The sequence below is a fragment of the Chiloscyllium plagiosum genome, unplaced genomic scaffold (genome assembly GCF_037043375.1).
Source record: "Chiloscyllium plagiosum isolate Xiang-an unplaced genomic scaffold, Cpla_swu_hap1 HiC_scaffold_2, whole genome shotgun sequence".
Taxonomy (NCBI): domain Eukaryota; kingdom Metazoa; phylum Chordata; class Chondrichthyes; order Orectolobiformes; family Hemiscylliidae; genus Chiloscyllium; species Chiloscyllium plagiosum.
The window spans coordinates 79,401,641-79,425,791 of NW_028270140.1; the positions used below are offsets into that span (position 1 = coordinate 79,401,641).

General features: G+C 39.4%; 1 protein-coding gene across 2 annotated transcripts in view; it reads right to left on the reverse strand.

Annotated features, from left to right (window-relative positions):
• The window catches only part of gramd2b (GRAM domain containing 2B), a 180,839-nt gene that overhangs the window by 104,987 nt on the left and 51,701 nt on the right, over positions 1-24,151 (reverse strand). The window contains exon 1 of one of the 2 annotated variants that reach the window (XM_087998056.1): positions 20,875-20,921. The exons of the other annotated variant lie outside the window; for it this stretch is intronic. Coding sequence (XP_087854182.1) covers positions 20,875-20,906 — 32 coding nt within the window. The 5' untranslated portion in view covers positions 20,907-20,921. Of the gene's footprint in view, positions 1-20,874; positions 20,922-24,151 lie in introns of those variants that run through there. 2 annotated transcript variants of the gene reach the window in all.

Consider the following 24,151-nt stretch of genomic DNA (forward strand, 5'->3'; position numbering starts at 1 on the left):
TGGGCAGAGCGTATAACTGCCGGTTGGCCCAAAGGCCCCGCGTCTCGGGGTGGTTTGGAGGACTTCCCTTCTTGTAGCGCGCGTAGACCTCCCAGCCTCTACCGCTGGACGCGTACGCAAGGAAGGCGCTAAAACCGGGCTCAACGTACAATGGGGTCCCCTAACTCCCACTGCAGAGATCAACCAGGAAGGCTTGTTTGGTCGGTTTATAAACGGGGGGGGTCAATCTGTCGGGGTCTCGTACCTAAAGTCGTCGGTCCAAGGATGGTTCGTCAGTCACAGTAGCACATTGACAATAAATGACAATAATAATCACGCACACTTTTACTAGTGTTCTGCGACCCCAATCGCCCACCCGCGAAGGATCACTCACACACACACACTTTTAAAGAGTACTCTACCGTTACACGACTGCCAGACTCACTCTGTTCACAGGTTCAGATAACTGCCAGCAGTGAAGTCCCTTGCGGGGCACTGGGAGACTTCTATGCGAGAAGTAAAAGAGTAAAGATACTCACCCAGTGCCGTCACAGGGATCCAGCAGCTGTCGTTACCCAGGACGAAGTCCCCAATTGTTAGCGCGGATGAAATGAGATCAGTCCGAGCCCAGAGTGCGGTTCAACAATCGGTAACGTTTATTACTGCAGTAACGCTGGCGGAGACCAACCGAGGTCCGAATCTTGGCTGCTCTGCTGTTCCCGCGCGCAGCTTCATATTATATACTTTTAGTTGTCAGGATGTGTGGGATTTGAGGATGAATGGGATGATAGTTCCCCATCATCACTGGCGTAGGTGCGAATAGGCTGTTTCCTGCCGTCCCAGGAGAGTTGCAGGGCACGCACAATAGGGTGCTAATTGGTTTATGTAAAAGGGGTCCGGGTATTATCTGCTTGTCTCTCTCTCTGTGAGGGCAGGGGCCCTTTGTTCCCTTGGGGTGTTGGTGTGTATTGGTCTGTCTGTTCCTGTCTGGTGGATGCCTGTCCTTTGTGTCAGAATGGCTCCGTATCGATGGGTATGGGTGTGTTTCAGTCAGTCTCTTGATGTGATTAGGTGATGGGTTTCCATATTGAATTAATTCCGGAGTTTTGGCCCATGAGTCATGGGTAATGTTGGTCTAGTGTGGATTCGATCTGTCCTCTGTCTCCTATCTCCCAGTCACGTGGGCAGACCGGCAGCTGCTGAGTTTTTGTGGGTTTAAAGCTGCGACTGCTGTTTAAAACACAAAAATGAATTCTTATCGTTTCCTGATGTAGGCATAGTCCCGTGGCAAATGCGGGGCGGCTCTGATGTCCACTTGCACTTCCAATTAAACCCGTTGGACTATAAGGTGTTGTGTGATTTTTAACACATGTCACTGGGTTGCCAACATTTCCTCAACAGGCTATTGGAGTTCCCCAGCATGGGTGGAGGACCTCATGGAGAACTCATCTTCTTTCAATCTATTTGTAGCCAGCAGAGACACTTGGAGCAAGCCACCATTGAAGAGAAGGAGACTATCACCTCGCCTTTTGTCTAAAGAAGCACATCAATCTGCTGACAGATCATAGGTCTTCTAGGTCTGAGGTCGAGGTCTGAGGAGTGGGGGGAGATCTTCTGTTCTGGGTCCATTGACTTCAATCCTTGTCTGTGATCTCTCAGAGTTTCCTTGTGTCACTGAGCTGATTCCTCCAGTTAGGAGTCTCTTACACACACAGAAAAATATGCTTTTTTTGTCTGGTTCCCATCAATTCTGATCAATATAAAGGCGCTATTTGGAGCCAGTAAGATGGTATAGTCTCCGATATAGTGGTGCAGAAGTCTATATTTCATTTTGAAGTCAATAGTGATTTGAGCAGAGTTTCATTCTTTGACTTAATGAAAAGAATCTGTAATTCCTGATCACAGAATTGAAAAAAAATATACAATGTAGTACTCCAGTAACAAATATAGTATTTATATTTTATATAAAGATGCATGACGGTACCAATATTTAGAGGGATATTGTCTTGATTGAAATCAGCTGATTTGTGTGTAGTTTTAACATAATGACATAAACAGCAAATTCAAACAAAAGGTTACATTTATAGAACACTTTCAATGAAAAGTATCCCATATAATTTTACAAAAAGGGTTAGCAGGAAAAGGGAGTGAATAAACTATGCAGAGAGAAAAATAGAGCTAAAGATCAAATCCTAGCAAAAAATATGGCTTTAAAGAAGACTTATATAAGAGTAGCAATTAGTAGACTTGCAGCTGTGGTTAGGAACAGAACTGACCAAAGCTTCCATCACTTGGTGGGTGGTGGATGGTGGTGATGAGACAAATTTGTACTTTTTAAAAAATAAACAGATTGGGAAGACTGGTAGCTGCTGCAGAAGGTATCTTAAGATTTGGAGGGTGTTGCAGGAGATGAAAGAATTTTTAAGAATGTGCAGATCAATTTTAATGCTTTGAAACACAAACTGATGTATGTCAATGACGCATGAAGACAGAACAGGATACATGGGCCATAAATTGTGTATTTAACAAACAGGACTTTGAGGCTCAACTTGAATGTTCCATCTTTCATCATCTAAATGTCTTCTCCCACAACTACACCGCTAGTCTAGTTTCCCTGTAAATGCACTTATGCTATTCACTCCAATCACTCCTATGGTAGTGAGTGCTAGATTTTACCACCCTTTGGGTAAAGATGTTCCTTCTGAAATCCACCTTGGATTTCTTGGTAATTATCTTAAATGGATGGACCCCTAATTACCCACGTGAGGAAACATTGTGTAGAATCTCTTGGGGCCTGAATGACATGAGCTATGGCAAAAACTGTTGCAGAATCATGCAACAAGTTACAGTGTTGTCAATTTTGGTGTTGGGAACAACTAGCTTTATCTTTAAACCAGGTTTTGGGCATTGAGGCAAGATTCTCACTGGGCAGTGTAGAGTTGCGTATGAAGAGGATTATTGTCTGCGAACCACCTTACTAACTGCAGATCTTGTCTCATTAATATGCAGCTTTATATTGTACCGCTCACAATGTGGAAACTAGGTGCTGAGAAGGTTAAAGGGCATAGCTGGTCGAACTTCCATGTTGCCAACCACTCATCAGCACCTCCATGGACAAAAGTCACATACATCCCACATTCATGGGCATTGTGTGACGATGCTGTCACTTTAAAAAGGTTAATTTGTCCTTGGTTTTTTTTTTGAAGAGCGGTTGTAAAGGCAGAAGTGCTGAAGTGGCTAGCGGCGAGCATGAATTAAGAGTTTTCTTTTAACAGTTTAACAATGGAAGGGCAGTGGCCAGTTCTCCCAGTTCAGTTATTTTAATTGTAGCAGTCACAAGATGTTGGAGTCCAGAAGGGTTGCAAGCTTCAGTAAATGACTTTCTCTGAAGTCTCTCTGGATATTGTTCTCTCCCGCCTGTAAGAATCTGAGTTTTAATTTTTTTTCTCCAATGAGTGTGTTTATGGGACATTATGATATTGGAACAGTTAATTAGTTAAGTTGCTGTATTGGGTCAGTTTTTCAATAATTAAGTTAATCTAAATTCCATGTTCTTTTGTTCGTGTTTCAACTATAGTGTTTAAATAAATAAATAAGGCCACTGCCCTTCCATTGTTAAACTGTTAAAAAAACCTCTTAATTCACGCTCACCGCAGCCACTTCAGCACCTCTGCCTTTACAGCCTCTCTTCAAAAAAGCCAAGGACAAATTAACCTTTTTAAAGTGACAGCATCGTCACACAATGTCCATGAATGTGGGGTGCATGTGACTGTTGTCCATGGAGGTGCTGTTGAGTGGTTTTGCTTAAAGCCGAGTGGTTTGACCAGTTGCATCACATATGGAACACCAGCTTCACACCTACCTTTAAAATAGGAAAAAGTTAGGGTCTAGACCACCTTTTTAAAATATTTTGAGGGCAGTCTGGCCTGGTCCATAACAACTGACATGCACCAGCCTCTATGAACCCTCAAGGCACATGTCTGATCCACTTAAATGGTGCTCCTCCACTTCAGTGCTGCATCTTAAGATGTACTGGTGCACCTTTGTAATTCTCCAGCAAGGACACTTTGCACTCAGGTACACACAGCCAACTCATGGACTGGACCTGGCTACATCTTCAGAACATTCATTTGCTCTCTTAGCACTCACTCACCTTTGAGCCTACCCACATGATCATGGCATTCCTGTCTTACCTTGTGTTTTGTGCTTGCCCTATAGCCAGAGATAACATGTTAATATTACTTCTGGCTTGCCTTGACATTTAGTGGAGACACAAAGGCAGGAAATTTGTTCTGGTTGTTAGCAGTCCTCTGTCAGTGTACCCTGGTTCAGCAAGTCAAGGTCAGCCTTCAGTAGCAGTCCAAAAACTTGAACATGGTCAGTCAGCCATTTGGGGCAGTCAGAGTACAGATCCTGTCTTTATAAGGAGTGTGGAGCCAAAACTCCCACAGTCCACCACCTGGCTTGACTCATTCTTCTCCTTGAATGAGAGATAGGCAGGTATTAAGTGAGATGAAAATGGATGGCACAGATGTTACATTTGGTGCAATAGACATCACCACAATACAGCATTTTATGTCCAGAACAACCATGCACTTGTAATTGTTTGAAAAGAAAGACACAAATCCTTTCTAAGTCCAGAGAATGAAAATCCCACAAGAGTCCCCAATTGTTATGATCCTAGTTTATGTTATTACTGGCCATGTCAGATCCTAGACTAAAATATGTCTTGATTTTTTTCTTCTTTGGGTGGACTCTCACATAAACACAAGCAAACAATGGTGCAAATTTGGTTCTAACAATAAAACAGAAGCTTATAGAGCAAAAGAAGATGAAATATGATAAATCAAACTACTGTATTTTGCACAATTTGAAAGGCATCAAAATGCACAGTAAAATGCAAGATTCCATGTAACCCAACAGCAAACCTTTACAATTCTCAAACACCAAATGAAATCCCTTTTCTATTATATCTGTAGATTTGTCTTAACGTTTGCTTCCAATACCCAGTCTTGAGAACCTGATAGCTTGTTGTTTAAATACTCAAAGAACTGAGCTTCCTCAACTTTAAGTAACCCCTTCAGAGTTTTCATCAAATCCTTCTAATTTGGAACTTTCTAAGTAAAGACTTAACATTTCAAACCTTTCTCAACTAACTCCTTGCTCCATGAGAAACTGTTTTATATATCTAACTTCAATTGGAATATCTGAAAATTGAAACACAATGCTCCCAAGCTATAGTTGTCTCCTTTTTCAATAAATACATTCCTGATCATTCTCACTGAAAACAGTCTGATGCTGATCAATATTTATTCTGGCCATTTGTAAAACTCTCCCAATACAAATAAATTTCAATTTGCACTCTGGGAGATATCTATCGCATACTGATTTTAAAAAATGGCTGTATAAATAGTGATAAATTAATCATTAAATCCCTTCACAGAAATAGACTAAACCCCGCCACATGTCACTTGTTTAATATCCAAACTCTAAAATCAATCATATTAAATATATCTAAAAATCACACACCCTACATCATACATGGAAATGACACGTGGAGGAAGTTGCCAGCTCTCTCTAAACCATTTACTGAAGATGAAGGAAAAACATGAGTTTAACAAAATTGTGTGGGTTGGAAGGAGAAATTTCCATGATTAAGTCATGCTAAAATGCATTTAAATCTAATGCAAGTGGACAATTACATATAATTGCCAAACAAATGAGTTTGCCATTTTGTTATCTTCCTATGTTGCTTTGTTACAGTTTTTCTGCTACTGGGAATCTGAGCACATCCTCCTGCACAACTCTTTGTACCCACCTGCCATCACACTCACTTCTGTGGGCTTTGCAAAGCCCATCCCTTGTGATCAAGATGTAGTTGGTAACATAAACAATTACTGTACTGATGGGCTGGATACCATGAAAAATGAACTGAAGTGGGCACACCAGGGAATTTTTGACATGAAATGTGGATGCACATAATAAATGTAACCTATAATGACAGGAATCCTGAAGCAGTTCAAGGCATAAAAGAAACTGACCCGTGTTGCACCTTATGTAAAGTACAATTTTGCAGAAAAGTAGTTCTTTCAGAACAAGGTTAGCATATTGCACTTCAGATTTTCTGATTGGTGTACCCATAAATGAAATAGTAGGCTACAAGATGGTATTAAGTGACTTCATTGATGTTCTCCTCTAATTTTATAGATCGGAATTAGTTTCAGCAATATATTATTGTCATGGCAAATGTAGTGAGCCACCTTTACTATATTGTGAGAAACAAATCTGTAGTACACTAAATATAATGTCAAATTTGAACTGTTTGTATTTGTATGTTGGGGAAAAATGTGACTCTTACTTAATCTGGTTATAGCACACAAGATTAGTCATATAAAATGCAATAACATTTTACTTTAATTTATAAAAGGGAGTGACAATTACAATATGCTTGTTCACAAAATATTGAAGAACTAAGCATAACAGTTTATACTAATATTGATTCAGTCATGAATTCTGTGTGACGTACTATCTACTTAAATGGACAGTATTGTAAGATGTCTTATGATTTAAGGTTATAAGATTGATATTTGAAAAATGGTAAAATTCTGAACATGTTATGGTATTAATGTACATTACAAAATGCACAATTTAGGAGCTGTGTTCACTTGTGGCATCAAGATCTTGCCTCCAGCTCCATTCTCATTCCCCAGATCTATAAAACTGAGAAGCAATAAAATCCACACCCACGTGTACTATCCATGCTAATCCCTGCCTCCCCCAACAAGCACCACTCCCCACACATCTCTAACTCACACACACACACACAAACCTTGCATTGCTCTTAATCACATTGAAATAATAGGCTCTAGATTTATAGATTTTTTTGGTCTATGCTTTTTATTTCTGATTCACTTACACCTTCAGCTACAGATAAGAAATGTAGGTTGTTGAGTGAATGTGTAATAAGCATATGCTGACTGATAGACACTGCAACAGAATGTAACTGATTGCCAGATTGAAATGTATCAAAATAGTTTATTCCCCTTCTTACTTTCCATTTCAAACCCATTTCAATTACTGCCAGGTCAACTCAGTTGCCACACTGTCAAAAAGATGCAGTGCATTAAAAAATGTATTTTCATATCCTGAAGTGTAAACAATTCAGATAAAATTAAATCAGCTTTCTGCAGAAAGTAAGCATGTATTCACACTATTGAGTGTCTATGTCAGTGCATGATGCTTGTGTATATGTAAAAGTCAAAATCAATAAAAGCCAAATCCCTCTGTAATGCCCCCTTTAGATTAGAAACCTACTTGATGTAGAAATAGATTTGTATTATCCTGTTGCTTTTTTATGTTGTGGAATTTGCCACATTAAAATTGCTGGCAACGCACAAACGACAGACTATGCTAGTAAAGTAGTTATCGTCATAATTTAAATCAGTGTTGCAAATACTCCTAGGTATTTTGTGTGCACTGAGGGCAAGGGGTCCTGAACATTACTCCAATTTTAGATAGCATTAATGATGAGATGAACACTATCATTAAGAAATTGAATGCACATATTCAAGTAAATGCAGACGTTCAAAAGCTGCTGTCAGAAATACTTTGCTCCTCCACATGCTGTGATGTAACAGTCTGAACTCATTTACTTGGCATTGAACTGACTGGATTGGTGTGAACACAAGGCACTGAAATGCTGAAAATCACAGCGGGTCAGATAGCATCATGAAGAGTCATCTAGACAAGAAATGTTAGCTTGCTCTCTCTCCATGGATGCTGCCTGACCCACTGTGATTTTCAGCATTTTTTGTTCTTGGTACAGATTCTAGCATCTGTAGTAATTTGCTCCTACTATGAGCGACTGGCCTAATGGTTACCCCTAAAAAGCCAGTTTCAGTTGGGCTTTTTATTTATTAGCATGATAAATTGTAATTACTGCCAAACAACCTCTTTCTTGCCAACGTGGATTTTAAATCCATCAGAATGAGGTTAGCATTGGAGAATTCATCAAAATGTTTTGTTTCCTTTTCCTACAGATCTTCTTTCTCTTCCTCTATATATCTTTGCCAAAATTCTGTCCTAATTTTTAACTTGCTGTTTCATATATGGCTTGAATACAATTTATGTTTTGCGGTTTAGACTCCAGGTGCAATTCTTAAAAATAAGAGAGAACATGTTCAGTGGTTAAATATTAAAAACCCTTTCTTCAGAGAATCACTGTATCGTTACAGTGTAGAAGTCCGTTCTGCCCATTGTATCTACCATCAGCTCTCCAATGAGCATTAAGACTTGGCACAAATCACTTGCCATTTTCCCCACCCTTGGACATTGGATGATTATTTGAACATAAGCAAGGCCTTTCGAATCCCTCAATTGAACCTACTTGCATTCCTGACCGGAAACATTTGTTATGTAAAAAAGACTTTTTCTTGCATCACAAATGCTTTGTTTGAAAATCATTTTCAATGTGTGCCTTCTTGTTCTCGATCTGTTCCATGACCAGAAACAGTTTCTCCCTATCTACCCCATTCATGACAAAACTATCAGATCTCCTCTTCGACTTCTTCTCTGTAAGGAAATCAGTCCCAACCACTCCAGTCAATCCTCATAACTGATGTTTCACAGCCCTGGACCCATTTTTTATAACTCTGCTACACTCTCTCCTTTCTATTGTCTAGCATGCAGAACTGTGCACAGTATTCCAGTTGAGGTCTAATAAGTGTCATTAAAATACATACAGAATAACTGCACTGCTCCTGTATTCCACATCACGATTAATAAAGCCCAGTATGCTTTATTAACCAGTCTTCACACCTGTTCTGTCACCTCCAGTGGTCTATGCATATAAACACGCAGGTCCCTCTGCTACTGCACCCCCTTAAGAACTGTACACCTTATTTTATATTGTCCTACTAAAATGCATCACCTGACACCTATCCACATTAAATTTCATCTGTCACCTATTTGCTCACCCTGTCTGTCTATGTCCTTTTGAAGTTCCACACTGCCTTCCTCACAATGTGTCTGGGTTTCATATTGTATTTTGTCCAAAATCACCTTCAATTTGCTCGTCCTGGGTTTAACAAAATTGGGAGACAGGCTGCTGGCCAACCTTTCTGGGGAGATAATTGGCACTTTAAGTATGACCATGAGGCTATGAGTCCCAGTCTGATGGAATTCAGCCTTTCAATTTAAATGAGCTCAGTCAAGATCCCAAACCTGTGAAATCTGACATCTTCAACTGTCATATCCACAAATAGAGTGACTTTACATCTATTTCCTGGATCAGGCTTGCATACCTGAGGAAACATTGCAATCAGACAACATAGTACTTCCAGGCTTCTAACTTTCCACTCTGGCTTCAGACCCCTGATTTCCTCACAGGCCTTTAACCACAGCCCTGAAGGTCTACAAATCCCCCACATCTCCACTTCTGTTATCACTCAGTTCCCAAGCACCCCAGGTCTCTCCACTTGACCACTCTCCATTGAGGCCTCTGATGTCCCCTTTGGACCAACAGAATTGGTCGCTCACCAACAATCCCTCTCCTGCTCAATAACATGGGTTGACCTGGTAATGTGATCTGCAGCTGAAAACCAGTCAATCAGGCTTGGCATCTAACCGATTGATGCTCTTACATTGGGAGTTGAAACCCTGAGGGGGCTACTTGGCAACTGTGATTTCTGGTCTCTCCATGATGTTCATGTCCCTCACTCCTGAAGGGTCAGAAAATAAAACAATTCAACACTGCATGCCTCAGTGAAAATTCTTCAATCTGATTGAAGTACTCCTCACTATTTTGCTATGCACACAAATACCATAAATACCTAATGACAGCAAATTTACAGTCAAAAGCCTTGAAAACTCAATGGGTAGTTGTCAGTGTAGTAAACGATAAGCACCACTCTTTTAGACTGACCATAATATGCCAGCCTAATGTTTAAATTGTTACAAGGAATTATAGTCATTAAATAAATAGTTTCATGTATTATGTTTCATGTTTCATGTCTTTTATGCTATTTCCAGGCTCAAAGGAACAACAGTAGGCCATTCAGACCATCTAGCCTTCCCTCCCATTCAACATGATCCTGCCTGATTAAACACTTCAATGCCTTTTACCCACCCATTCCCATAACCCTGATGCCACTGTTAATCAGAAATCTATCATCTATACCCTAAATGCAATTAAAAATTAAGCATCTGCAGCCATCTGTGGTGGAGAATTCCAAAGGTTCGCAACCCCCTGAGTGAAGTAATTTCACCTCATCTCGGACGTCAGTAGCATCCCCCTTATTTTTAAATTGTCTTTTGAGACTTTCTGATTGGGGAAACATTTACCTACATCTCCCTCATCTATCCTTATACATATTTTGTAAGGATCAGTGAGGTCAGTTTTATTCTTCAAGTAACTAGAAAATATAGGCTTGGTTTACTGAACTTCTTTTCATAGGACAGACCCACCATCTTGGGAGCAAGTCTTCATTGCACTTCCTCTGTGGCAATAGTATATTTCCTGAGATAAGGAGACCAAAACACACAGAGAAAAAAACTGCACAGGAGGAGCAGGTGAAGGCCTCGTGGTATTGTCACTGGACATGTATGCCAGTTACCCAAGTAATGTTCTGGGGCCCTGGGTTTGAATCCCACCATGACAGATGATGAAATTTTAATTCAATAAAAATCTGGAATTAAGAGTCTCATGATGTCAGGAAAATAACTTACCTGGTTCAGCAATGCCCTTTAGGGAAGGAAATCTGTCATCCTCACCTGGTCTTGCTTACATGTGACTGCAGACCCCCTGTAATATGTTTGATTCTTAACTTTCCTCTGGGCAATTTAGGAGATAAATATTGGCCTAACAAGTGGTGCTCACATTGCCCTCGAGTGAATAAACAAACTCCAGCAGCAGTCTAAACATGCATCGATACATCTGAAGTAAGACTTCACTATTCTTGTACTCAAAGCATCTTGCAATAAAGTGCTGAAATTCAATTAATCTTCCTATATCCCTTTGAATATCTATATTTTCCAACTTCTTACCACTCAAGAAATACTCAACGCATCTGTTTCACCATCTGTTACTAAAGTGGGAAACTTCACATTTTTCCAAGTTCTATTCCATCTGCTATGTCCTAGTCCATTCACAAATTTTGTCCAAATGCTTTGAAAATGCTAGACCTCCCAACCCCACTCTCTGTAAGACTGGAATGAGGTCAGCCAATGCTGTTAATCTGGTCCAATCAAAGAGTGTTGGCTGACTAGATAGAAACAGGAGTGTCAGGGGTACTGTTCATTCTGGGAGTTGACTCTGAGCTATCAGGGTCTGTGTCATACACTGTGCACTTGTAAATAAATGATGAATTGGTGACGGAAACTGGCTTTAATGGAGTTATTTCAATTTCCACTTGTCTTTATATCATACACAAGTTTGAAAATGTTATACTTGGTCGGCAACTCAAATATCCTTGAAATCCATTGTGCATACCTGGAGCATATGTATTGATCTTTGTGGTATCCTCAGCAGACACAGACTGCCAATGTGAGAATTTATATTTATTTCAATTGTTTTCTGTTTTTCAGGCAGTCTTTAACCAATGCCAATATACTCCATCCTGTCCAATGTGCTTTAATTTTTCTAACTAGCTTGCTTTATTGAAAGCCATCTGAAAATATAAGAATACTACATCCATCACACCTCCTTTATCAGTTTTGTTAGCAACATCTTCAAAAAACATCCACATGTTCATCAAAATTGATTTCCCATTTAGAAATCCATGCTGATATGTCTAATTAGGAACACATCAACCTGGTGTCAATTTAGCCAATTCTTATAATAGATACCAGCATTTTCCTATGACTGATGTAAGGCTAATAGGTCTGTAGTTCCTTGTTTTAAGTTTCACTTCCTTCTTAAATAGTGGGTGTCCTTTGCTACCTTTCATTGCACAGGGACCATTCTAGAATCTATAGAATTTTGAAAGAAAATCATTATTGGTCATCTCTATTGCCACCTCCTTCAATTCTCTGGAATGTAGAACCTCAGGTCCTTGGGGTTTATCAGCTTTCAATCCCATTAATTTATCCAGTATAATCTTCTTACCAATGCTAATTTATTTCAGTTCCCCATCTCTCCAAGTCACTTAAAGCTCTAGTCTGGGAGATTTTGTGTATCTTCCTCAATGAAAATAGGCACAAAGTAATCATTTCACTTCTCTGCCATTTCTCTGTTCTTCATGATAAATTTTCATAACTCTGCCTGGAAAGGACCCACCTTCATTTTAGCCAATTACTTCCTTTTCAAGGATCTGAAGAAGTTTTTACAATCTATTTCAGGTCTTTTGCTAGATTGATTTTATATTCTATACTCTTTTCCCTTATCAGTTTCTTGGCACTTCTTTGGTGTATTCTATCAACCTACCAATCCTCAGAATTGCTGCTATTTCTTGCAACATTATAGGCCTTTTCTTTTAATCTTATACAATTCTGAACTTACTTTGGCAATAATGTTTGACTAACTTTTCTTAAGATTTTGCACCTTGGAGGAATGTACAGTTGCTGTGAATCAAGTTCTTTATGAGCCATTGCTTATGTGCAATCATGACTTTTAATGTATTTTCCCAGTGTACATCAGCTATTTATCATCCTTGCTTCAAATTGAACTACCTCACTTTCAAACATAATGTAAAATTCTATCATGTTGTGGTCACACATTCTTAAATGTTCTTTTACAAGATTATTAATTATCCTGAGGGATAGGATATACATGTATTTGGGAAGGCAAGGACTGATTAGGAATAGTCAACATGGCTTTCTACATGGGAAGTCATGTCTCACAAACTTGATTGAGTTTTTTGAGGAAATAACAAAGAGGATTGATGAGGGCAGAGCAGTAGACTATATCTATATAGATTTCAGTAAGGCGTTCGATACGGTTCCCCATGGGAGACTGATTAGCAAGGTTAGACCTCATGTAATATAGGGAGAACTAGCCATTTGGATACAGAACTGGCTCAAAGGTAGAAGACAGAGGGTGGTGGTGGAGGGTTGTTTTTCAGACTAGAGACCTGTGACCAGTGGAGTGCCACAAAGATTTGTGTTGGGTCCACTACTTTCCCGTCATTTATATAAATGATTTGGATGTGAGCATAAGAAGTATAGTTAGTACGTTTGCAGATGACACCAAAATTGAAGATGTGGTGGACAGCGAAGAAGATTACCTCAGATTACAACGGGATCTTGACCAGATGGGCCAATGGGCTGAGAAGTGGCAGATGGAGTTTAATTCAGATAAATGTGAGATGCTTTACTTTGGGAAAACAAATCTTAGCAGAACTTACATACTTAATGGCAAGGTCCTAGGGAGTGTTGCTGAACAAAGAGACCTTGGAGTGCAGGTTCCTTGAAAGTGGAGTCGCAGGTAGATAGGATAGTGAAGAAGGAGTTTGATATGCTTTCCTTTATTGGTCAGAGTACTGAGTATAGGGGTTGGGAGATCATGCTTCGGCTGTCCAGGACATTGGTTAGGCCACTATTGGAATATTGCGTGCAATTCTGCTCTCCTTCCTATCGGAAGGATATTGTGAAACTTGAAAGGGTTCAGAAAAGATTTACAAGGATGTTGCCAGGGTTGGAGGATTTGAGGTATACGGAGAGGCTGAATTGGTTGGGGCTGTTTTTCCAGTGCATCGGAGGCTGAGGGGTGACCTTGTAGAGGTTTACAAAATTATGAGGGGAATGGATAGGATAAATAGACAACAGTCTTTTGCCTGGGGTCAGGGAGTCCAGAACTAGAGGGCATAGGTTTAGGATGAGAGGGGAATGATATAAAAGAGACCTAAGGGGCAACATTTTCATGCAGAGGGTGGTATGTGTATGGAATGAGCTGCCAGTGGAAGTTGTGGAGGCTAGTACAATTGCAACATTTAAAAGCCATCTGGGTGGGTATATGAATAGGAAGGGTTTGGAGGGATATGGGTCAGGTGCTGGCAGGTAAGTCAAGTTTGAGCTTGGATATCGGGTAGGCATGGATGAGTTGGACCGAAGGGTCTGTTTCCGTGCTGTACATCTCTATGACTCTTTGATTCTACCCCTTTTTCATTACATAATACTGGATCTAAAAAAGCTTGACCTCTAATTGGCTCATTTCCAACGCCCCTCCTCCAAGTCCCTCCTCCCTACCTTTTATCTTCTCCTGCTGATCTATCACATTTCCAACGCCCCTCCTCCAAGTCCCTCCTCCCTACCTTTTATCTTCTCCTGCTGAACACTCTCTGCTCATTCCTGAAGAAGGGCCTGTGCCCGAAACGTCGAATCTCCTGTTCCCTGGATGCTGCCTGACCTGCTGTGCTGTTCCAGCAATAAAGTTTCAACTCTAATTGGCTCAATATACTGCTATAGAGAACCATCTATTAGATACCTCAGAAACTCGTTCTTCACAGCTTTAGAGCATAATTGGTTTACCCAGTATGTTGGTAGACTGAAGTCACCCATGATGACTGTATTGTCCATGCTCCATGCTTTTCTCATTTCCCGATTAATACCACACTCCATTCAACCATCACTATTGTTTGGCGGCTTATGAATAACTCCAACTAATGTCTGTTGCTCCTTGTTGCTTCTGAGCTCCACCCCAATAGATTACACACATTATTCTTCCTTATTGCCTGCCTTTCTTAAACATTAACTATCCTTGAATATTCTGTTCCCAGTCCTGTTCATAGGCCACTATGCAACCATGTTTCTGATATGGCAAATTGATCAAACCTATGTATCTTTATTTGTGCCGTTAGATCTTCCACTTTCTTGTGAATGCTGTGTATGTTCTGGTGGAGTGCCCTTAACTTTGTCTTTTTGATATCAATCTTCTTTCAAAGCATACTCAATGCTTAGTTTTCTTTCTCCTGCCTTCTAGTGTTCATAGCATCATCTTGACTTCAAGTTATCAACTTTTGGGGGTCGGTTAGCTCAGTTAGCTGGGTGACTGGCTTGCAATACAGAGCAATGCCAACAGTGGGAGCTTTGATTCCTGCACCAACTGTGCTTACCACAAAAGGACTCTCCTTCTCAAACTTGTCCCTTGCCTGAGGCATGCTATTCCTTGAAATAAACCACCATCAGTCATCTCTCTCTAATGAGAGAGCAGCCCGATGGTCCAATAGGATTATGGCAACTTTATCTTTACTAACTTCACTTCTTTCCAATTTGGGTTACCTCTCTGGTTCCTATTCCATGATTAGTTAGTTTAATCTCACTAATAAACCTTGGTGCAAGTCCCAGACCTGTTAAGATGTAACCTGTTCAGCTTGTACTGCTCCCACCCGACCCAGAACTAGTCCAAGTTCCTCAGAAATCAGATGCTTTCTCTTCTGCACCTGTTCTCCAACCATATCTTCAATCAATCAAGCTTCTTGCTTTTATGCTCACTAGCCTGGTGCACTGGGAGTAAACCTGAGACCACAAATCTTGAGGTCCTGTTTTTTAAATATTTTATGCTAACTTCCTGAAATTTGCCTTCAGAACCTCATCCTTTTTCCTCCCTATGTCATTGGTACAATGTGGACCACAACCTCTGGCTGATTCCACTCCCCAGAAGCATCTTCTGCAACTCCACCATGACACAACACACCATCCTCGAGCCAGGTCTACTGCCACACTACGGAACTATGACTATAATCTATGACTGTGGAATTCCCTGTGACCACTGCTCTTCCATTCTTCTTCCTCCTCCTCCACTGTACAGCTGACTTGTCTGTAGTGTGATGGCCTTGGCCCTGGCTGTAATTCTAAAGGAACATCACTAATTTCCAAAAATAATACTGAATAGCAAGCACCATAGACTCATGGGATTTCTGCATTACCTGTCTGGTAGTCACCATGTCCTCTCTGCCTGTGTAGCTGCAGTGTGACAACCTGCCTATATATGCTATCCACATAGTCCTTTCCCTCATGCATGCATAACAGTGAGTGACTCCAGCCAAGTTCTAAACTCTAGAGCTCACACTTGCGCAGCCAGTGACACTTCCTACAGATGTGTTTGTCTGGAACATAGTATGTACATTTTTTCGCACATACTGCAGGATGTCCACTCTACTTGGTCCTTCTGACCTGCCATTCTGTAAATCTAATCACCATTTGTTATCCTGAGAATAAGTTTGGACTTTCTTGAAAAATCTAACAAATTGTTTCTGAGAAAAAGAGTCAGAAAATAAATATCTACAAACTTAAACACAAACTAAATGGCCAACATCCACTTTTAAATTTAGGATTAACAATCTAACCTATTCAGCTGCTTCCTCTGCACTTGTGATATCACTCTGCTAATGGTCTCAGTACAAGTAGGTTTCACATACATGCCTTTTTCTTTCCTTCTCATCTCTCACTCTAGAGATTTTATTTCTTGAAGTAGACCTTACTTTAAAAAAAAACCTCTTTGCCCCCTCTGCCTTGAATTCCCAAATTGAACCAAATTATCAGTTGCTCCCTCTGTCTCAGGTTCACTCTGGCGAAGCCTCCCTCACTCCAACTTTGCAGCTTCCTTGGTTTGCTTAACTTCCTGCTCCCAGTCTGCCATTTTCTTCACAATCCAGAGTGAATTTGCAGTGAATGTTCAAAACAAATGGTCTTGAACATTCACTGCCAATATTAGCAAATTACTACTGTTATATCATTACTGGTAATAAAACAACAGTAATTTGCTAATATTGGCAGTGAATGTTCATTTATAAAGAAGATGATGGAGCAGTGTGACCGAATGATGGTGAAGGAGGAGAAATGTCAAACAAAAACAAAATATTCCCAGGGGACTGCACCCCTATGGGCAGAAAGCATATGAACAAAGGATTTCTTAGACAAGTGAGGTAATGACTCAGGTTTTGGTTAATGAAAACAGTGTCTTCAACCATAACACAAAGGAGCAGAATTTGATTATTCAGCCCATTGAGTCTGCTCCACTATTCGATCATGGCTGATATGTTTCTCAACCCCATTCTCCTGCCTTCTTCCCATAACCAAAAACCCCTTTATCAAGAACCTATCTATCTATGTCTTAAATACATTCAGTGACTTGCCCTCCACAGCCTTCTATGGCAATGAGTTCCACAGATTCACCACTCTCTGGCTGAAAAAATTCTTCCTTGTCTCAGTCTTAAAGAGTTATGCCTTCGCTCTGAGGCTATGCCCTCGGGTCCTAGTGTCTAACCAGTGGAAACATCTTTTCCACATCCACTCTATCCAGGCATCTCAGTATTCTATAAGTTTCAATGAGATTCTCCCCTCATCCTTCTAAACTTCATTGAGTAATAATCCAGACTCCTCAATTGCTTCTCAGATGACAAATCCTTCATCGTCAGGATCATTCTTATAAATCTCTTCTGGACCAAGACCAGCATTCTTCCTTAGATATGGGGCCTAAAACTGCTAACAATATTTCAAATGCTGTCCAACCACAGCTTTGTACAGCCTCAGTGTACATCTTGCTCTCGTGTTCTCAACTTGTTAAAAATAATACTAACATTGCATTTGCCTTTCTATCCACAAGTTGAATCTGTCTGTTAACCTTAACCAGGACTCCATCAGATTTCCAAAGTCTTTCCCCATTTAGAAAATAGTCTAAGCCTCTATCTTCCTAACAAAGTGCATATTCTCACAATTTTCCACATTGTATTTCATCTGCCACATCTTTGTTGCTCCCCTGGCCTGTCCAATTCCTTCTGTAGCCTCCCTACCTCTTCAAACCCACCTGTCCCTCTACTCATCTTGGTGTTACCTTGACAGAGTAATATTTGTCTGTGTTTCATAAATTGCTGCTCATTTTGGATGATCATTTTCAATTGTCAAATTATTTGTTTAATGATTATAACTGATATTGGTTGCTACAAACCTGGCTAACAAGGCTGCACTGCTACTGCAGTTTCCAATATTAAATACATGTAGGCCATAAGCTTTATTCTTATGCTTTGTGGAGTTCAGTGCAAACATTCAGACTCATTCTAATCACAGGATAAATTGTAGGATGGGACTGCATAATCTTTCACAAATTCCAATCTGTTGAAAAATATATATTGTGAACGCTTGATAAAATACCAATCTCTGATTGGTACAAGACATCACCTAACTGGCCACTGCTGCAATATCATTAGTTTGTTGTATTAACTTACTGTCAAATGAATCTATATAATCAGCTCCTTGTATCTCTCGGTGTTGTGCCTTTAGTAATAATCAAAATGAAGAGAAAAAAACTTAATTTAACTTGCATATTGCCATGGATTGTCTCTTGCTTGCATGACGTTTCTAGGTAGCTCAGGTGATAAATTGTATTTTTATGCATCTACAAATCTTACTTCTATGCCGTCTGGTTTTATTTTTTCATCTTCACAGGATGCTGTGGTATGCTTTGCACTGTAATACAGGAGCTGATCAGATCATAAGGTATTTGGTTGGAGCAACAAATCCATTCAATAGTCAGCCTCAAATAATGGATTGACCATCAACCAGGTGTCAGTTTATAAAACCAATCAAGCTGATAAATAGACACATGTAACGAAACTCACAATTGAATTCATGGTGAAAAATCACTTCCTATTAAGATGCTACTGCGATGACTTTTCAAAGCTATATCTGGATTTTATGCAAGTACAGTATTATTGAATGTGACGTGTTCTTATTTCTATAACATTGTCGATTTAAAGGCTTATACAGCTAACAGAAAGACGAGAATAATTTAGATACAGTTTGTGCAGATTATCACTATCATAGTTCCTTTAAAATGGAATCAAACCACTGAAATGATCAAATGTTATCTAAAACAGGCAAAATGTAAATCAAGTAACGGTGGACAAATTTGTGACAAACAGACCTGAATTGACAATAACATGTAGTAACTGGGAAAGATTTCTAAAGACAAGACTGCTTCCATAATATCTACCTGAAATAATGCTATTGTGATTCTGCTAAATTGTATTTCCCAACCCGTTTTCTCTCTCTTTCCTTCGTTGACTAAAGGCAATGAATTCTGTTGGCATATGACTTTGCAGGTACTGAATTTCACCCAAATATAATTCTCCGTTCTTTACAAGAATCAAAACAAGACTTTTAACTTTAGACATTGTGACATGAGGGCTCGCTTCCCTATAAGTCTCACAGGATATCTGTTGAGAGGGTGAACGTATGATTTCTCTCACCTTAGATCAGTTTTACTGAGGTTACTGAGCTCTGAGGAAGGATTACTGGACCTGAAACACTAACTAATTTCTCTCCACAGATGCTGCAAGACTTGCTGAGCTTTCGCAGCTACTTCCGTTTTGGTAGCAGTTTTACTAATGTTGACTTTTGGCCAGTTGACTTGGCACATGCAAGCAACCAGTAACTATTGTCTGTATATCAATAGCAAGCTGATCGTGCACTCTCAAGTTCATGCCGTAAAACATAGGTTAAAAAATACCAGATTTCTTTTGAGTCTGCATTAGTTACAAACAACAAGGAAGCCTTTGACCTCCTTTTCTTCAACTTGATATCAACTTGATGCTGTAAGAAGATAAATGCTTTACAAATATATTGTGTTCATATATTAACATCATATCATTTCTAGTCAGAAATACCCTTCCTTACAGTTATATAATTATGCAAAATATAATTATGGGTGGCATGGTGGCACAGTGGTTAGCACTGCTGCCTCACAGCACCAGAGACCTGGGTTCAATTCCAGCTTCAGGCAACTGTCTGTGTGGAGTTTGCACATTCTCCCAGTGTCTGCGTGGGTTTCCTCCGGGTGCTCCGGTTTCCTCCCACAGTCCAAAAATGTACAGGTTAGGTGAATTGGTCATGCTAAATTGCCCGTGGTGTAGGGGAATGGGTCTGGGTGGGTTGCTCTTCAGAGGGTCGGTGTGGACTTGTTGGGCTGAAGGGCCTGTTCCCACACTGTAGGGAATCGAATCTAATTCTTGGTGCAAATACAGGCCTTAAATAATGTCTGCAGCCTTGATTACGTATAAGCATATGTAATGATCTAAATTATTCTTTTATGTATATCGCATTTTGTTACAATTCAACTTGAAAACTACTTAAGAGTTTTCAGAATAGATAGTGCTCATGATCATTTGAGCATATAATATATATATGATGAATTTAAAGTGGATTGCAATATAATCTTGTGTCCAGGATTGATGCTAGGAAAATCACAATCTTTGGCAGGATTTGAACTTATTTAGATATAATCTTGAAGAAAATGTCTGGTAAAACCTAACTCACAAACAAAGATCTCACATACTCTGTAGGATTGGACAAGGAAGATTTCATCGAAAAGCCATTTCCATCAAGATTCAGAACAGGATCTTCCAAAACAATACTTTTGACCATTTTGTTACATTAAATTCATACAGCAAGCCAAAAAAAGGAGAGTATAATTGCTGTAATGCAGAAAGTTGAACCTAATACATGATAAAATGATTAATTCTCTCCTATGATTGCTACTCAAGTTACCAGATAAATATATTTCCCTGGAAGCTATTTTATCAGTAATTATTTTGTTGTACATTAACGCTACATTAAATAGCAAATTCATCTTTGTCATTAAGCTGGAGGTGGTACCACACAAATTCATGCCACTGTGACCAGCTGTTTTCTGTATTTTCTCCCTCCCTAAACGAAACAATAGTATTTGCTTCCAAATTGGCTCATATATTGGCCCTTAACACAATAGATGTAAGGCATGATGTCACCCTTTAAAAGAAAAGGCTATTTGCTGTTTGACAGACAAAAACCATCAGAGCTAATGACTTCAGTTCAAGCATCAAATCTGTATGGAAATAAATACAGGCAGGTCAATTTACATTGAAAGTTGATGCTGCCTATTAATTCCGAACATACAAAAAAGATCACTGATCCATCCAGTCTGACCTTTGCAGGCAAGGTTTAGTCTTTGTGCACATCAATCCACTCCTCAGTCACACAATCTCCTTGGAATAGCAACAAAGGAAAAGAGAGGGAAAAAAAATCTTTGATCAATAAATTCTGGAAATATCCTTTACAACCAAAGGTGTAACCAAGCAAACTCCAGAGGATGGAAGTAATTGTTAACATTAGGTGATTGCTGGACCCATTTTTTAAAAATCAAACTTGAGTTCATTCAGTTCCTTTTGAAAGACCTGAAACAAATCTACCTCCTCTGCATTTTTGGCCCTTTTAAAACCTTTATTATGCTACTCCTTAATTCTCCCTGCACTATATAAACCAAACAAAGAATCCAGAATCTATTCCTTTCATCGATTTAAAGAAAAAAACTCATATCCCTTTAAAATCTATGGAGCTAATTGGAATTTCCATTGTCTGATCAAACCTTTGAGGGTAGTTGTGGGGTAGAATTCTTAAAGTGAGACCTGTTTCTTCTCTTGAACCTATTGCCTTCCTCTTTGGTTCCAATTGTAACCTGCTCATTTGAACAGCTGAGCACGAGACCTGCAGGAAGATTGCAGATTGGCTTTCGCTTATGTGACTGGGACTTGATGCCGATAGTAAAGGCTTGAATTGTGGAGCACTAACTGGTTTCTTGTTAGGCCACACTTCAATGTAATGGTTTCTAGTCCATAAGACAGGAAACATCACCTTGTCATGTGTGCTTGTGTTCTCTCCTTACAAGAGGAATGCACTGTTTAAATAGCCATCACTAGTGATAGTTATCATTGGAGCTTTTTTTTATTCTGGCTAAGCTCTCTCTTTTAACAACAAGCTTGTGAACATGACACCTGAACAACTACGTATACATCAATCCTGTAAATACACTTCTGCTCTAATTTTGCCATCAGTCTCGCAATCCAGCTGAAAGTACAAATGGGGTGAATACAGACCATGGGATACCATATCATGTTTCAATGAAAGCAATTCAGAAAACGATCTGAGTTGTTAAGGTGACTTGTATTGCTGTAAACAGTTATGGAATAGGTGACAGTGGAAAGTGTTGGATAGAAAATTGATTTCAAAGCAGAAGCTAGGGTGATGATTGCTTGGAACTTTTCAGGCAGGAGAAAGTCCATGAGATTTATGGGTTATTGCAGATGAATCTATGAAAGTGTCAGCACATTGCTGAGGTGCAATAAAAAGGGCAAGGAAAAATAAGATACTGATTAAAAAAGGTCACTTTATTGCCTTGTCAGGTTCTATTTGTGATATCATCCACTATTGTCTTGAGAGTGTATAGAGAGGAGGCAATGACAGTTCCAAAATTTAACTTATGAGAAAAGAGTCAGTAATCTGGGTTTGTTTTGATTGTACCATTTCAGTGTTTAGGTCAAGGAATTCAAATATTTTGTGGTGTTATGCAGAATTACATCAATTCTGTAAGGGTAGGCAATGCCGTGGACCATTACCCTGTTCAACCCTCGTGCCTTAGGCATCCCCTGTTGTTTATCGCCACTTTGAATAATATTTGGATACCTTGACTAAGATCTGACTCTGGTAGGTTTCTCCATGGCTCATTTACTTATACTGTAATCCATCCTTTATTTCCAAGTAAATACATCTGTCTCTTGTACAAACTATTCTATCTCTCTTTTCAAACTGCACATGATGATACTGTTACAACATCATGCAGATCACTATTTTGTTTGTATATCTCTCCCCCAAGTATAATTACAACTTCTAATATATTGTTTAAAGTATTTTCTTGATCTATCTCCCTAAGCTATTTACATTCCCAGCATTTTCCGCCAAACTCCTAGCTTCACAGGTTAAGCCTTTGCAGTGCCTTTAGAGCTCAGCCGGGTCTTTTCCTGTCACTGTTAATCAAGAGTAATGGTGTACAACTGGTTCATCGACACCATTCTGTGAGTCAATTAATTTAATTTTTATGCTTTTGTCTAAGAGTTTGTGATATTCAAACTCATTTATTCTTACTGCCTCCAATGCTATTAAAGCTTTTTCTGTTTTTATTCAACATTCCAAGTGGATATTGGGTGATCGTTGTTTAACTTGTTTAAGCACCCAGTCTTAAGACCCTTGATCTCTGATCCATACCTTTTGACCTGGTACCAACATAGCTATGGTTTTCACTTCTTATTCTGTCATGATCATCTGATGTATATTTAGCTTTAGGTTCTGTTTCAACAATGGAATTTGTTTTTTCAACCTTTGACTCAAAGCAATGCTGTTGGAAAACAATGTTGTTGCTCTATAATTCAGCATGGCTAAGTCCCAATCCCTCTTCTTAACATTAGCATTTTAATGATTTTCACTGTTTTCTCAGCCTCTCCATTGTCCTGTGGATTAATAGTAACAATAGTCTTATGCAAATTTCTCAAAGTTATTTTGTGACTTAGGGATGATTGTCCAAGATAAATTTAATGTGATAATCCACAAGGTGAAAAGATCATTCTTTAAATGGGCATAATAGGTATTACAAGAAACAAAAGTAATGGCATTGTGGTGCCATCTTTATTGAGGTTGTATTAAATATGGAAGCTAACATTGATGAGAATTAGAAGATGAGGTTCATTTGTTTGCCAGCAACAAAGCTAGCACAAGGTGTAGCAGATAATCAGGAAGGCTAATGGAATAATGGTTATTATTCCAAGAGGATTGGAGTATGATAGTAGGGAAGCCTTACTGCAACTGTACAAGTTGTTAGTGAGAACACATCTGGAGTATTGTGAACACCTTTTACCCCTGATTTAAGGAAAGCTACCACTTCAATGGAGGCAGTCAGAGAAGGTATGATCTCTGGTATGGAGGGATAGTCTTTTGAGCAAATACAGATAAGGAAGGACACAACTTTGACTAGTACAACACATCCATCCTAGGACAAGCCAAACAGAGACATGCATGAGAATTCCTAGAAGCATGGCATTCCAAACGGAACTCTATCAACAACACATTGACTTGGATCCCATTTACCACCCCCGAGAAGAAGAATAAGAAATGACATCACCAACCCAAGGAAACCCAAACATATAAATAGAAAGCAGGAAACGCCAGCAGTGCTTCGTCCAGAGGCTCACTGAAGATATTACCTAGTACGATGACGAAACATCTGAAAATGAACTTTCCAGCTCAGCGAGCAAACCTACATCCAGAACCTCAACCTGAGCTACAAATCTTCTTAAAACTTGCTAGCAAAGACGAAACAAGTTGTGACTCTACTCACTAGGGATTAGAAAAATGAGAAGTGATCTCATTGAAACAT